The sequence below is a fragment of the Scomber japonicus genome, chromosome 9, assembly GCF_027409825.1.
Source record: "Scomber japonicus isolate fScoJap1 chromosome 9, fScoJap1.pri, whole genome shotgun sequence".
In the NCBI taxonomy this organism is placed as follows: domain Eukaryota; kingdom Metazoa; phylum Chordata; class Actinopteri; order Scombriformes; family Scombridae; genus Scomber; species Scomber japonicus.
The window spans coordinates 32896774-32913395 of NC_070586.1; the positions used below are offsets into that span (position 1 = coordinate 32896774).

The following is a 16622-nucleotide window of genomic DNA, read 5'->3' on the forward strand; positions in this document are numbered from 1 at the left end:
AACATGGGAGTTCATTTTAACTATGTTACATGTTGGGAGGTTAAAGTGCATCATACTTTGTAACTAATCATATGTTTTTGCATTTAAACCTGTTAACTGCAAATGATCAGATAAGTATAACTGACAAATAATGGTAGTAAGTTAAAAGAATAATATTTCTGTAGATGAGAAGAAGCAGCATCAATACAGTAAACAAACAAATATTAATAACTATGTTACTGACTATGTGAACCATGGTTTAAATAATAATCCCAAAACTGCAATTATAATTGGTTGCTCTGAACCAGCATCAATACTCCCCTGGAGTTGTTTAAATGACATGTTTGGACACAGAGCCTTTTTCTATGTTCATCACTGGGGCCCACACAAAGCGCTGTGTTTTGTGTCTTGCAGCGTGTTGCTTTAGACAAAGCACTGGGAGACAAATATAGCTTGTGCTGGTGCTGCAGCAACACCACGGCCCTCTGAAGTCCAACGCTTCCACAGCTGACACGACCTGGGAGTGATGGGGATGACACATCCCTCCCACACACCACCCCATCCCTCGTCTATGACTTCCATCGCTGGTTACACAACCAGCAGGACCGAGAGCGCTACTGGACACCCACACACATATCCTCCCACAGGGGCAGCGCACACATCACACAGCCTCCTCCCTCGCTCGCTCGCTCGCTCTCCCTCGCTTTCTCTATCTCTACGCAGCTCCATCCAGAATACAGCACATAACAGTCCTGAAATATTCAGAGGGTTTCTGCTGCCTGATTTACACTTAACACTGTCAGAGCTGAGAGAGATGTCTAGGTCACCTGTCACAGGCTGTGTTGAGATATCGTACACAAAATGTAAATGAGTGAAACCTGGTGTCTGACTGGCTGTGAGTGGGAAGTGGTCAGGGGAAAGAAGTCCAAACTAAAGAAAGGATTATGACTGTCCAAGAAAACAGAAAACTGTTGTTTGTTTGTTTTTTGCCAGATTTCAGTTGATATTTTTTTGGCAATTTCATGCCGAATCTTCAAATGTTTGGACTGTAATGCTGACACGATCAATGGCTCAGTTGTATACATGCAGTTGAGTGACAGACAGGACCACCAGCAGCCCCTTCACCTGTTTCTGGTTGTTGAGGTGCATCTCGCGGTCAGCCACCTCCCGACGCAGCCTGTCCACATCCTGGCTGAGGTGCAGCCGGTCTTCTCTCTCGTCTGAGGCCTCGTCCAGCTGCTTGGACAGGTAGAAGTTCTGGCGGTTCAGCTCGGCGTTCTCCTGGGTCAGAGAGGTCAGCTGCTCCTCCAGGTCTGTGATCACCTGTGGGAAGTCATCAGGACTCTCAGACTGCCAGTGACATGAAAATATGTCAAACGAGTAACAAACAACTACTTCTCAATTAAAATAAATAAATAATTAAAAGGCAGACTGTAATGCATACTTTCAATTCAGTTTACAAAAATGTATGTCTGCCTAAAAGGCATAAATTATACTTTCAATAAAAAGGTAGATACACTGAGTTGAAGAGATTTGACCCATTTCTACATCACGGTTATAAGCCTTAACACATTTGATAAAAGGCAGGACTTCTGAGATTGAAAAAAGTATCTCTGCTCTTACATAAACTCAGTGTACACAATATACTAAAATACATTTTACAATCTACATGCATCTGACTTACATAGCACTGTCTCTATATGCACATACACGCTGCTTATTTAACCCAAACCTACCCTAACGCCCCACACGATCTAAACTGTAGTGCTGCATCGTTACATGAAATAGATATTTAGGTTAGTGATATAATACAGTAATCACTTTGGTATGATATCTAGGCTTCTTCTTTCACCCAGACAGCATTCAGAGCAAAGGAGCGGGCTAATCATTTCATCAGCATCAGTCTGTTCCCTTAATCAGCCATGACTACTGTGCACGCTGTAGGGAAATGAGGCTGATGAGGCTGCCTGTTAAGAGCCCCTTATTCCCTGCTCTCATGGGAACATGTGTACCACGCACAACTTCAAGGTGGCGGGTGGAAAGAGGCAAAGCTTTTAAGTACATAAATTAGCTGTCTGTTCTGTACTGACTCAGAGCTTCTGCTCCCCCGAGGCAGGGGGACTGACAGCGGCAACTAAATACTTAAGGCGGGGCGAGGAAGTCAACTGTGGAATGGATGCAGTGGGCATCTGGCAAGTCTCTATATTTACTCTGCTCGTCTGTCATCCCAATCTATAGAGCGACTCGCAGGCCTCAAGTAAATCACATCCGGAGCTTTGCATCCTCAACACTGCTGATTACAAATTGCTCAATACTGTTTGTGAAGGCAGTGGGAGTGCAGCAGATAAAGAAGCTGGGTAAGAAGAGGCTGCAAATCAGTCCCACTATTTCCCTGACGAAAATTAACAAAACATTGACAGTACGCTGATGGTGCAGTTTACTGAAGAACATCTGCTCTTTCTATGAGGCAGACTGAGCAGGACAGATGTTGGTTTACCCACATTTTCAAAAATGTAACACCTTTTTTAGTTAAAGCTCTGCTATCTAGATAGAGGTGAGTGATATGAATGATACAACAATATGAGGAGATGTAAGAATTTTGGGGATTAAACCGAGAAGAAAATGTAGTTCTCCTTAATTTAAGCATTGTTCACAGCTGTCTAATGGAACCAGAGTTATTAAAAGGATAATTACTGTGATAGAAACAGTTAGAGAATTAAATGTCAAAAGTCTCAGAATATACATTGTCTTATTGTTAAAACTTCGGTAAATTTTTCTTCAAACTTTGAACAGTACACAACTTCCTAATTCTGGTCAAGTGTATAGATAATAAGCATGGAAAATAGACCACACTAATTCAAAGGGCTAACAGTCTGAAGTCCCACTAGTGGTCCTGAGAGGCTACAGTGCTTATTTACACACGTAATGAACACACTGATGATTTTGTTATTCCTACACTTGTACAAAAGTGGAGTTAAAAAAAAGCAGCATTAAGAACATGGTCAGCAAATGTTACGGAAATCTGTTGAGATTTTTAGTCTGCAGAGTTGACATTTTGCTTTAACATTTGGAGGATAGCACAAGAGCAAAGTTAATGGAGTGTTCAAATAGAGAGGGGGTGGGTGAGTGGTATTTCTTCCTTTGGGGAGCACAAATGTTGCTCCATAAATTTCATGGCAATTGGCAAGTTTTTCATATAGAAATTGTGGCCTGATGGATTCATGTTCTGGGGACCATTAACATCCACAGAAAATGAAAACAATGAGTCCATTAGTGTGTCAGTTACCTGGTTGTGTAACTGAACTTTGAACTGATGATACTACATGACGGCCAGTTGTTGTTATGACATCTTGCTTTTGTCCAAAGTGTTCAACTGACAGACTAATCAACATCACAAGTCTTAGCGAGGCAAAAAATAGAGTGACATTTCAAGCTGCGCTCATTACAGAACCTTGGCTGTGTTTGTCTGAACGTTGGCCAGATTATATGGACGATGCTTTCTGAACAGTTTGTGAGTGGGAGGATCTTGAACGTAGAGCAATGGGATAAAGGAAGACCATGATGGTCTTGGTGTTTATTCAGGATATATGATTTCGGAGGCGCTTAAACCCTTTAGACATGACGCCATCATTTTCTCAAGGTTAGTGGGACACCAGGGCTCCACAGTAAACCCATGCTGTATTCAATAATATTTATAACATTTAAAGTGGTTTTAGCCCTCACTGACTGTAAAATTGAGAGAAAGCTGCTGAATAACGACTAAAAAAGCAACTAAGGAAGGTGTGACTTTAATTGTTACTGTAAATGAAAGATGTATCTTGCTATTTACAGAGTTGGCTACTTTTCTAAAGCATCATTAGTTGATTATGTTCACATGATGCCTCATTCTCAGAAGCACTGGTGACAAGATGATATGGTTTTGTTAAAGAAAGCAAAGAGAGGGAATAAATACAACAGCAGAAATGAAAAATAGAAATAAAATAATCCAACAATATACATTTTAAATTCATGAATTATGTGTGGGCTGTGTTAGATAACTAAAGTATGGTCCATGACATGTGTATACACAAACCATGAAGCCAGACTAAAAAAAGAAAAAAAAAACAGACAAAAGAGAGAGAAAAAAAACACCAGAATGTGATTCTGCGGAATAACAATGATCACTGGATGGCAGCCATCATCTTCCTGTAAGTTACCTAACTGTTCCAGCAGGGCTACTTTTGGTAATGGCAGCTCACTCGGTTCTTCATGTGCTGCGGGTGAACCAGTAGCATCATGGCCACAAATAATTCACCTGAGAAACAACTGCACCTATGTGGGACAGCAGTTCTCACTTAGACCATGGGCACAATGTTTTGGGACACTATTGTGGAGCCTTAGTCATACTTTTCACCAACGAAGAGATAATGTAAATTTAACTTTCTTTGTTATATTATATCCACAAAAGGGATAAAAAAGGAGGATAAATGTGATGAAGAGGGGAGGGTGTTTAAAGCCACATGGACTCACTTTGTGCTTAGTGGTAATAAAAAATAAATTTTTTAAAATGAGGACTCATTTTAGGGAATAACAGAAACACGCATGGACTGAAACAGTATGGTTACTTTAGGTTGTTAAGTTATGTGTGATAATTCAATTGGTATTCAAAACCAGGTGAGCTGTCTACTCCTGAAAAGAGTGAAAGAAAAAAAAGGAGTGAGCATCTTACCGCGCAGCTGTCTCTCAAAGCATCATACTTCCGTTGTATCTCATCTCTGTGTGCCTAACAGGTGTGACAATAGAGGCAGAGGGATAAATGTCACTGTCTGAATGATATAACATCAAAAAAAGTGCTCATCTACTTTATCTCTCTCTCACTCTGAGCACGGTGATCTCCTCCTCAGCTTCTGCAGTGGTCTCCTCCAGCTCAGTCTTGGCATGCTGCAGCTGGTTCTCCACGGCGTGGCGGGCCGCCTGCAGGTTGCTGATCTGGGATTCGCGCTCCTGCAGCGACAGGGTCACCTCTGTCACCTGGCGCTTGATCTCCAGCTTCTGTTCCTCATGCTCCAGCCCGATCTACAAAGGCAGACAGAAAGGGGGCATGCGGGATCAGGGTGGGAGGAGGAGGTGAATCACCCCAAGGAGCTGCCGGAGACATGCTGACATGACACAACCCCCCACAGGGATGAGAGTACATCCGACACCTCACCTTGTTTGACTCCGCAACAATTCCTTGTGCTGCACTTTGCTGTTACATCTGAATTTTCTCTGTTCAATAGCACAAAATTACTGTCACGCATTTGCACTGAATTCATAAAGTTGTTGATTGATTCTAGTGACTCAAAAAGTGTTAGGAATTCTCGACTATTCAGAACTATTTTTGCACATTTTAAAACAAAAATCCTCTACAGAACCTGTATATCACATTTATACACTGTACGTCAAATGTGCTTTACCTTTTTTAGCATCAAATCAAGTCGCAGTATTCTATAAATTCTCATCTAACAACTGTTTTATATGCTGCGTCTGCTACCACATGGGGTCATATAATGATATAATTACATAATGATATATATAATGATAAAATTATATCCTTGATATACATTCAGGAAAGCAATTATGCACACAGATATACATGCACCATTTGCAGGCAGATCACTACATCAGCTTTATCCATTTAACATTTAAAAGTATAGCTTCTTATATTTAGATCTATACAGATGTTTGAGTAGGCATCCAAACTACTCAACAGTAATGACTTGATACTGAATAGGTGTAGAGGTGAAGGTGAAGTGCAATGAGACGGACTCCTCACCTCTCTGAGCCTTGTTTCCAGCTCCAGCACGCGGCTCTTATTGCTTTGCTCTTGCTGACTCATTTTCTCGAGGTGCTCCTCCAGTTTGGCATTCTGGGCCTCCAACTTCCCGGCCTGAGACTCTAAGTAGAACTTCTGCTGGCGAAGCTCTGAGATCATCTCCTCCTGAGCTTTCCTGCCACGACCACACGTACAATACATGGGAGCAAAAAAATGAAATAATAGCTTTGCGTTGTCATAACAGGTGTCCAAGTTCAGAACAGGTGTACACTCCTGGTTTTGATTAGAAAAATTGCCTTCAACATGGAGCTGATATAGTACTAATCACACTTGATGAGAGGTCATGGCTTTCACTTGAATTCACCTCATTACAGAGAAAGTATTAGTAATGCCTGTATCAGTACTTACATGTTTTTCTGGGTGTAGATACTGCTGTTGGCTGCCAGTTTATTGGCCTCAGACAGCTCAGCAATTCTCTGCTCCAGGCTGTTCATCTTTGAGTCCATTGCATTTATGGTCTAAATGAAAATTATGGACAGTATTGAATTAAACATTCAATCAGATCTTTACATCACAGACCAGCGGTCAGACTATGGTTCTCTTATTTTGTGCTCTACAATAACCTACCTAGATTATTCCAAACATGAAATCTATGTCAGTGTGATAAATGTTAAAATACGCCTGGAATAGTGTCGCTGCCAAGCTGGTCAGCTCTTACCGCCTTCTGTTCACTGATGATACTGCACTTCTCCCGCACCTCCTCCTCATATTTGCTCTGACTGGACTCCAGCATCTCCTTATCGGCCATGTCCGCCTTCATCTGGGCCTCCAACACCTGCTCAGCGCCAAGAAGCCCACAGAACCATAACCAGGATATCACTTAACAGGACAGAGAACAGTGTGAAGAGCATAGAATACACCCACTGCTCAACTTGGCTAGAGGATGACCACCAAACATGGCACAGATAACCTCCTGTCTGCTGTCCTACATTTCAACAATGAGTAGATGTGAGAGTACCTTAATCTTATCCTCGTAGAGCTTCTCCTTCTGCTTCAGATGAGTCTCCAACCTCTGGGCTGTGCCTTGGGTCTCTCGCAAATTCTCCTCAAGCTCCTACAGAATTATAAATATGTCAGACACTGCATAAAACATCAGAGGCCACCTTCACAAAGACTCACTATTTTTTGCTTTAAGAATAATTCAGTGCACATTTTAGCACTAAAACCAGCTCATATATAATGAGCTGTTTGTGATATATAGTATATTCACATATAAAGATATATACTGTCTTAGTCAGAAGCAACTTTAACGCCTACGACTGCTTCAAAATTCAGCTGCCAGGCTTTTAATGAGTATTAAGAAAAGGGAGCACATTGCACCTGTTTTAGCCTCATAGCATCGGCTCCTTTTGAATTTTAGAGTTGATTTTAAAATTTTACTACTTACTTTTAAAACCAAAGTTGGACTGGCCCCATAATATATAACAAACCTCTTAACACTCTATGGGCCTGATCTTAGATCTTCCAATCAAGTACTCGTCATTGTTCCCAGATCCAACTTTGTGACCAGAGGGGATCGGGATTTTGTCATCAGGGCCCCTAAACTCTGGAATGCACTCCCTATGGACATTCGACTGTCTACATCAGTTAAAAACCAAATTTATTAGGATGGCATTCTTGTAATATACTAATATATAATATAAACTTTACACATACATTTATGTTTTCTGTGTGCACATCAGTTTTGGTGAGATTTTTTTCTATTACCAGTTTTTAAAGGATTTTACCATATTGTTTTTAATTAATTTTATTTGATTTACTTAATCTCTGTAATTCTCTTTAATATTCTATTATTTTATTCGTTGTTGACCTACCTTAGGGCTGCTCTGTTTTTAGTAGTTATCCTTGTTCTGTTATGTAATCTGTTGTGTTTTATTGCCCAGTGAATCACTTTGTAGCATTTGTTTTGAAAAGTGCTATAAAAATAAAGATTATCATTATTATTATTATTATTAGATATATTAATAACATGTAATCAAGAGAGAGCTTCATGAGTATGTTTTAGGATGAAACTTTAATTTAGTAGTCCTGCTGCATGCTCATGACTACCTCCTCTCTGGCCCTGCACATCCAGACAAGTGTTTTCACTAATTCTGACTGATTTGACCTCTGCAGGTCTATGTAAAATATCACATGATGTCACCAAAGCCTATATAACAGATGACTAACAGAAGATGTCATTCCAGTCTGTGTACACCCCCACAGCTGTGAGAGGAGGTCTAATAAGGTACATTAATTGAAAACACCTGTGTGGGTGGCTCACGGCTGTTTAGAGGCTTTAAAAGAGGCTTCATAAGATATTGAAGACATTATTGTTAGGAGTGTATATATGTGTATATAGAAATATCAGTTTACAGATCATCCATAGAAATAGTAAATGAAAAGGTCTTTCAGAGATGTTATGTAAAATAGCACTTCCTCTGCAATGATGACAATGAGCTATGTTTATCTCACACCTCCTCTGATTATTTTAGCTCCATACAAGAGATGAAAGGTGGGCTACCAGAATCTTATCTGCCATCTGCTGAATCTGCTGGCCCTTGCTCTGGATCTCGTCCTTCAGTTTAGTCTCCCGGCGCTCAACAATCTCCAGCCTTTTCACCTGGTTCTCCAGAGTCTTCCTGCCATCCTAATGTACAAACATCAAGATACACACAAACATGGCATACAAACACCTTTGTTTAATTTTAGACATGGTGAAAGGATCCATAGTCTTAAACATAAGCTTATCACTATGTGGACATCACAATACATTCTATGAAAACTCCAATTCAACCAAAGTTTTCCACTTCAAAAACTGATGATTTGGTTTGTTAGTGATACACCTCTGTAATGTTTATATCCCATTATTCTAGGTTCATCAAAATACTTCCAAAGTCCTCATTTGCATTTATATGTGATGGAATGAGCGGTAGTAAGAGCTGTTCAAATTTGACCAGATGTGTATTTCTTCCCACTGACTCTCCTGGCTAAATTAATCTACGCTAATTAACAAATTTACATGCTCAGTGCATGATGTGAAGTGCTATTTTAAAATAAATCCCAACAACCTCTCTCAAAAACAAAGTATAAAGTAAACTGTGCAACTATAGACACTGCATAAATGAATACATAATGTATGCATAATTTCTATATTTATAGAAGGATTTCATTACAGTGATCCAAAGATAACAACCTTAAAAGTGTAATAAATGTAGATACTTATACATACACATACAACCAGGATACTGTTGTGTGGCAGTTTGCACTGTCACGGTCACAGTCACAGTTTGCATATCTAGTGTTCACATGCACAATTCTAGCAACAGCTGGAATGCTTGGAATTTCATATAAATATTTTTATTTTGCAGAACTTGACTTGAATAATTTAAACTGTGTGCAGGATGTTTTTTTTCTAATGCAGGAAGTAGCAACACTGGTACACACTGACCTAATAAGTCCTGGAAAATAAAATAGTTACTATTACTAATCTTTTTTTCCCTTTTAGGTAACTTTAGATGTTAGGGAATTCACAATTAGAAATTAGAAACATGTAAAAGTTTGTCAACATTATAGCAGAAGTAGGAGCACTGAGCCACATATGAATCACTTAATAAAATGTCAGCCGTAGACTGATTAGCTTCACAACACCAGTCACAGTAAGTGACTTCATGTTCAAATTTGTCTCTACATAATAAATACTGCAGTTTTGTAGATATATGTTCACAAAAAACAACCTAAAGGCTTCATACTCTGGGGTGATATGGGTGCAAAGATGACACTATGAAGCTTTGATCAGTCTGAAGACCCTTTACCATATGTTTCTCACAAAAACAGGAGGATGAAGTAGATCCACAGAAATGAGACACAACAATCACATGAACACACATGGTGATCAACTGCGTCAAACATTCAGAGCACAACTGAATCTGACGTCCTACCATCACATCAGAGGTGTTCCTCACAAGGTGCAAAAACAACCTCTTTATAAGAGAACATGTGGGCCATTAGCCAGATTTATTTATACAACACTTTTATCAAAGAGACTGCAAAGCTACAAATGACATGACACACAGAATAACAAGAGACAGGCAGGCAGGGGGCCAGAACACATATATGTGATAACAACAGTGTGTATGTACCTCAGTCTCACGGAGGCGTCTACGCAAGCTGTCACTGGAGTCCTCCCTGTTCTGTAGCCTCTCTAGATCTCGCTCCATGCGCTCTTTGGCCACTTTCATACTCTGAAGGAGATCTGTCGCCTCAGCGCTGGCCTTTAATGCCTACAGGTTAAAAGACAAAAACATATCAATCAAACAGTAGTGTGTCCTAAGACGTCCTGAGAGCTTTTTATGTGTGAAATGAAACACATCAGTTTTATATGTAGCTCAAAGCAATGACACTGGTTTTAGATTCAAAGTTTGTGTATGAGGAATAATTAACATAATGATGCTACATTAAATCACTCCTTGTAAACAAACACAAATATGATATCCTTAAATGCACTCAGTCCCTTTAAGAAACACATTCCTACTGATGATTTCTTAAAGTAGCGTGATCACTGAGTCAGAATCTATCCGAAATGTGAACTCAGTCAGCCTTGAATATCTGAACCGCATCCACATGTGTTCTTGGCAAAATTGATGGTACTTCTAAAAAATTAATTTCTAGGAAAAGACAATTAGGATCAAATTATCTTTTCTAATGAGGCAAAAGTGTTTGATTGCCGATAATTAAGCAGTAAATCTTGTTTTAAGAGACAGCTTAATTGTTTTCAGGCCATAGACAAAATCTGACTGTAGATCACAGTTTGAGAGAGAGAGACACACAGAGAGAGAAAGGAGGTCAGGGAGGATAAAGAAAGGAGTTTATACACTCATCACAAAGTGTGAAATGCTGTTACATGTCTTACGTTTGGGAGCACAAGCTCGTATAAATGATTCATTCATTTTCCCAACAAAAATACTCTACCCTGGCAAGCTTGTCTTGAAGATCCTGGATTTTTGTCTGCTGCTCAGCATTGGTCTAAAAAACAAAAATACAATCATTGTGAGATATGTATATATATATATATATATATATAGAGATGGATGTAATATATTGGTAAGTGTGCTTGTCACGTTGATCTTAATATGAACTACCTTCTCCAACTTGGTGACCAGCTCGTCTGTGTCTGCTTTGCCTTGCTCTTTGACCTGTGAAAATATGTAGAAATCATAGAGATCAGTGTTGATCATGGTGAATAGTAGAGTCTTCTCAGCCCAACTCAAACATATCATGTGTACAGTATGTGTCAAATATACCATTAACATCTTCTTATGATACTTTCTGGATCATTAATAGTTACAGCGTATACCTTCTGCATCCTATGCTGGTATTCCACGGCCTTCCTCTTCTGTTCCTCATTGCTCTGTCGAGACTCTTTCAGCTCGGCCTCGTACAAGTCGCTACGGCGACGGGCAGCAGACAGGTCCTCCTCCAGTTGTCTGATGGAAACCCGCATCTCCTCCAGCTGGGCATGATATTCCTGTACAGAAATCATAGAAATCATTGAGAGGAGGGAGAGGAGAGGATAGGATAGGAGAGGAGCAATAGTCCTAACCACAAAAAGAAACAATAACATTAAGAGAGAACATTTCTATTATGACAAAAATAAGAGCACTTTCCACTTAGTAGAGCTCATACAAAAAGTACCTGGAATTGGACAGTCTTTTCATATTCTGGCTACTTGTAAGCACTTTATCAAATTACTATGACTATATTTGTTTAGCAGCCAGCCACTGCAGCAAAATCTGGACAGATTGGCAGAGAGATTTCTGTGTGTTTTAAGTGGGAAAGAGATTTTCAAGCAGCCCCAGTATTGCTTGACCCGAACCTATCTGAAGAAAATGTTCTTGTTAGAAGACACTGCATTATTTATAAGAGCAAACTCATTCATAAGACATATATTTTAGATGTGCAGCTGGCATATTAAAACTGAACGAGATGAAAACAGTTCAACATTGTAGAGGTAATTAAAAGGCTTGTATGAAATCCATCATATATGTCAAATCCTGTGCTAGTCATGGGATTACAGAGACACTTCAGCTATGGTAGCGAGTATAGACACACCAAAATAGAACACAGTCAATCAACGAAAAGGAACGTGGAGAGAAAAATATGATCAGCCAGAATCACTTAATGCACATGTCCGTTAAATAGTAATTAGTCACAGCCTAACAGATCTAATTTCAACCTCCTCATCGGGTTACAGGGCACATCAACCTGTCAGTCACGCTAATACAAAGTAGCATCCTCCTGCATCCAGGGACACTGATGCTCAGCCGACACAGGGAAGGACGAGTGAAGTAGACAGCCTCAGACATGATGAAAACAATGCTAAAATAGTTTAGCTGAAGTGGAACAGAAGGTTAAATGTGCAGCTACAGATCTACTGAGTGTAGAGAGCGTCTCCTGAACCAGTTAGCCCATGTTGGCCTTTTATATGCATGGGAGCCGACCAGCGTAGGTCAGGTTAAAAAATAAATAAATAAACTTTGGTTCCAGCAGAGCAGGTTGACAGCTCCCATCGATGACGTCTGGCTGGCTCTCCTGGGAACTACCTTTCATCTGGCCTCCTGACTTCCCGAGTCAATAAAAAGCTAGAAATGATTTTGAAATCCCGTAATTCTTCAGCAAAACAATGACGCAGTCTACGGAAATTAAAGACGAGGGAATTCAGCTTTCAATATGACGTTAAACAAGAGGCTTGTGGAGTGCTGTATCACATTCATCTTTTATTACAGAGAAAAAGTCAGCTGCACATGAAGTTTTCTCTCCTTGGTTCATTCAAGTATTTTTTGCATGAAGAAGCAGTTGTGATGGAATTTAGCTATCGTGGATCATTTACTCACATTGACAATACCTCAAAGTGACCAGAAAAGACACTCTCAATATCACTTTATACTGCAGCTTTCCAGGAAAACCTCCTTGAAGATTGAGAAGGGAGAAAGACCTTCAAATCAGAACGTTTCTGACTGCAAATCTTTAATTTAATTCTCAGTGAATGTGACTTTACTCTATATTAGTAATGACAGTATTTTTTTTATTTCATTTTGCTGTTTGGCTGGGTGCAGGTACTTGAAACAGAAACCTTGAAATGTCAAAGAATATATCAAAAAGCTATTTTTCCCCCAAAAGACTAATAAGATTCAACTTTAAGGGTGGTAAACTGGCACGCTTCCCGACTCAAATACTTGCCCTTAACACACAAAACGGACCAAACAGGTTATCAACTGAATCACTTAAATCTGAGTTTATCAGTCTAGCTCTGGGCACATTCATGTGAGACTTTAATTTAATGTTCATTTCAAGCAATGCCTTTAAAACAATGAGTAGAGTACTTTGTATGATATGCAATGACATAGTTACCTGCGGGAGAATGAATTTAATGCTGCAACTAAACCCTATTTAGTGTGGTGAAATGTGTAGAATATAATTACACGATAGAGGAAAAAGCAAGTATACTTTTTATGTCCAACTTCCATTTAGTTAAGTCTTAAAAGATTCAATGCTCAGAGTCACTCTAGAAGAACGCCATAAAAGCATCAGTACTGTCAGGTTGTTCACAAAACAAATTTAGTATAATTGAAATGTAGCTATAGTCACCATTCATGAATCCATCAGTGTAGTAAACTATCCATCTGTCTGTTAGAAGCTTTGTTTTAGACCCTGAGTAGAAATGATTTGAAAAGTAATTTCACTGATACTAAAATCTTGCTTCATTGATCTTCCTTGTCACTTTATGAACTGAGGACTTTTTCTCCTGTTTGAGTAACGACTCAATTTGTCCACTGAGCTAATTGGTCAGTAATTTCATTCTCTGAGGTTAAACTGCACAGGAGCAGGTTATCCATGCAGCATGCGTTACCATGGTGATCTAGCCCAGTTAAAAGCAAGCCAACTTAACAAAGATAGCTAATTATTCCACTAATTTTGCTTGGAGATACAGGCTCTTGCTTGAGTTGCATAATCCATCACAGTGAATATTAAATCTGCGTTCATTTATGGCTTTTATTTGTGTGAGATAACAAGGTTTAGACTTTGTAAATCCATCTAATGGACAACAAATGGACAAAACCTCAATGCAGATCTGCCCACTTGTTAACAGTAAAGTAACAGTATGGCATTTGATCATGCACATATGTACACATGTTTGCACAGTGCTGTTTGTGACTTTTCACAGTTCTTCTTTGCTCTCTCGTCTTTAGTAAGATTGTCTTTGCATATTATTGCAGGTCTTAATGGCTTTGGCACAGATGGAAATGAATCTATCCCCAATCTCTACTGTTTGTTGATCCAACACTGCACGGCTTCTGTATGAAAATGATAAACACTGCAGTCATATGACAGAGCGTGGGAGACAAATGCTTTTCAAGATGTAATGCTGGATTTAGCTTGCGTAAATACCCTGCTGTGAGGCACCAATGGGAACATAGAGCAGGTAATATGCATGCACAGCGAACTATGCTCATAAATTTGATGATGGAGATGATTACTCTCTCTGTTCTAATCATAATGTATCCGTAGAATGTTTGCTTTGGGAGGGTCTGCTATTTTTAACTCCCCTCCCTGATACATATCCAGTGTCGTGCTCAGTTCAACCACAGCCTCAATGACGCTGAACCTTCACTCACACCTCCACCCTCCACTTGTTTCAGGGTTAAAGAAGACTAACGCTGCTGGAATGATGGTGATAAACTGTCACTTCCACCCCCCACCCCCCCCCCAGCACCATTTGGACATCAAAATCAGGGGTTGTGTGTTCAAAAATGTCTTCAACTTTCCAAAATAGACCATCTAAGAGTGATGCCCACTTCATGCACACAAGTGGCTGGGTGTGCAGGAGTGACAAAATGGGCAACTGTTTTTTCACTCTTCAGTTCCATCACTTTTCATGTGTGCAACACCATGAATGCCTTGGAGGAGAAACTGTCGAAAAGTGTACACTGCACGATTCATTGCATCAGGACATTTAACATGTAGCTACATAGTTCTTGAAGACAACACCAGAGGGGTAGTTGTTGTTTTTTTTGCCCCACCTTTAAGTGCAGCCATTCAAAACATGTATAAACACTTTGTTTAAACAGATTGTTAGGAGCATACTGAATCTTTAAGTGGCCCCAGGACAGGATATAGATGTAATCCCTCCAACACATCCTGGAGGGATTTGATCCCAGTCAGTCATGCCCTGAACACCTCTGCAGGGAGGCAGCAAGTGAGCATCTGCCAGGACTACTTCAACTGGCTTTTCTTGCAAAGGAGCAGCAGCTAATTTGCAAGGCTCTTTTGAATTACATGAACCACCTCTCCTATGATATTGCTTTGTATTGTATAAATGTCATTTTATTGAAATGCAACACATTTTATACTGAGGTAGGATTAAATAACACCAGTATATGTTATTTTTTTCGACCTTGATAAGATAAGTATTTGCACTGTCCATGATATGAAATGCAGATTTTCAAAATGTTCTTAATAAAAACAGACTCTTTTCAGAACAGATGCAATCTCTGTTACATCAAGTCATGGTCAAAACTGATGTTTCTCAAACAGAATGAGCTAAGGCCCCAGCACCTCATCACGACAGCCTGCCCACTGCATCGGTACTCTCTTCACTGGTAGGTATATGGCTCTCATCACCATGGCAACCATTGCACAATGTATTCGGTGCTTAGTAACCAGCACTAGTGTAGGCTGAAAAACACAGGTTGCTTTTCTATTACCTTTTAAAGAAAAAGTGGCGCAGAATGCCAGGAAGATGATTTTTCATGCTCTCTGTCTTTTGTCTTAAGCTGTCAATGCTGTAACGGCTCAATTCTTGCAGCTGACAACACACAGCCATGTGGCGCTGCTACACACGCAGAAAATATACACAAACTCACATACGTGCCACACGCTCATCACATTTGATTTCAGTCATTTAGTGTGGTGTGTACAATAAAACCTCCCCTCTCTCCACTGATAGTATTCCAGGAAGGTTCACGCTGTGTGGACCCTGCAGACACTTGATGTACTCTGCAGGAGAGCTACTGATTGTATTATCCATGCAATCTGAAACATGTGGTGCACTGCTTTTTCATGATTGAACTTACAGTTTATTTCATCATTTGTGTGTGAAGTGGATTTGAAACCTTGCAGAACAATCCCTTCTCGAAAAAAAAAACTTGGATGAACAGCATGTATCTATTACATTATCATTTTTGGAGATTCAAAACACAAACAAGACTAACAACTGACATAAATAGGACACTGAAACATGAGGCATTTCTGAACATACTGTCAGTGTTTAATGTTATACTGTCTGTGTCCCTACAGTGAGTGGTGGGGTTCCAACATCATGTGCCTGTTTAATTAACACTCACACCCCACACACTCAGTCTTGATGACTTGACCTCCTCCATCTGACTGCCAACATGAAATTATCTTACCCCGCTTCCTCTCTAGAAGATTATTTCTCTATCATTCTTCTGCTTTAGACATCTCTATCTCCATCACTGCATTTTAACAAGTCATTGCCACTAAAGAGAGATCAATAACTTGTTTTCTGCGCACAACAAATTGCTGCAATAATCTCCTTAAATTTAAAAAAAAACTGAATTAAATCTTTAATGATTGCAATAATATGGTTGAACGGGGGATCTGTCTTATGATGTTTTCTTCATTAGTGAGTTAGTTTAAAGCCTACAACATCACACTGACCTACCAAGGCGCCAAAATGCCATCTTACCTGCTCTTTGATCTCCTGCAGCTTATTGCTCTGTTCCCGGAT

General features: G+C 39.7%; 1 protein-coding gene across 1 annotated transcript in view; it reads right to left on the minus strand.

Moving 5' to 3' along the window:
* The window catches only part of LOC128364974 (citron Rho-interacting kinase), a 33711-nt gene that overhangs the window by 13154 nt on the left and 3935 nt on the right, over positions 1-16622 (minus strand). Inside the window, exons 3-15 of the mRNA XM_053325592.1 lie at positions 16581-16622; positions 11169-11339; positions 10954-11007; positions 10784-10837; positions 9955-10095; positions 8337-8462; positions 6792-6887; positions 6492-6608; positions 6182-6291; positions 5774-5948; positions 4837-5034; positions 4688-4741; positions 1105-1302 (exon numbers count right to left, since the gene is read on the minus strand). The exon at positions 16581-16622 is cut by the window's right edge and continues 78 nt beyond it. Of these exons, the coding sequence (XP_053181567.1) occupies positions 1105-1302; positions 4688-4741; positions 4837-5034; positions 5774-5948; positions 6182-6291; positions 6492-6608; positions 6792-6887; positions 8337-8462; positions 9955-10095; positions 10784-10837; positions 10954-11007; positions 11169-11339; positions 16581-16622 (1536 nt within the window). The remainder of the gene's footprint in view (positions 1-1104; positions 1303-4687; positions 4742-4836; positions 5035-5773; positions 5949-6181; positions 6292-6491; positions 6609-6791; positions 6888-8336; positions 8463-9954; positions 10096-10783; positions 10838-10953; positions 11008-11168; positions 11340-16580) is intronic.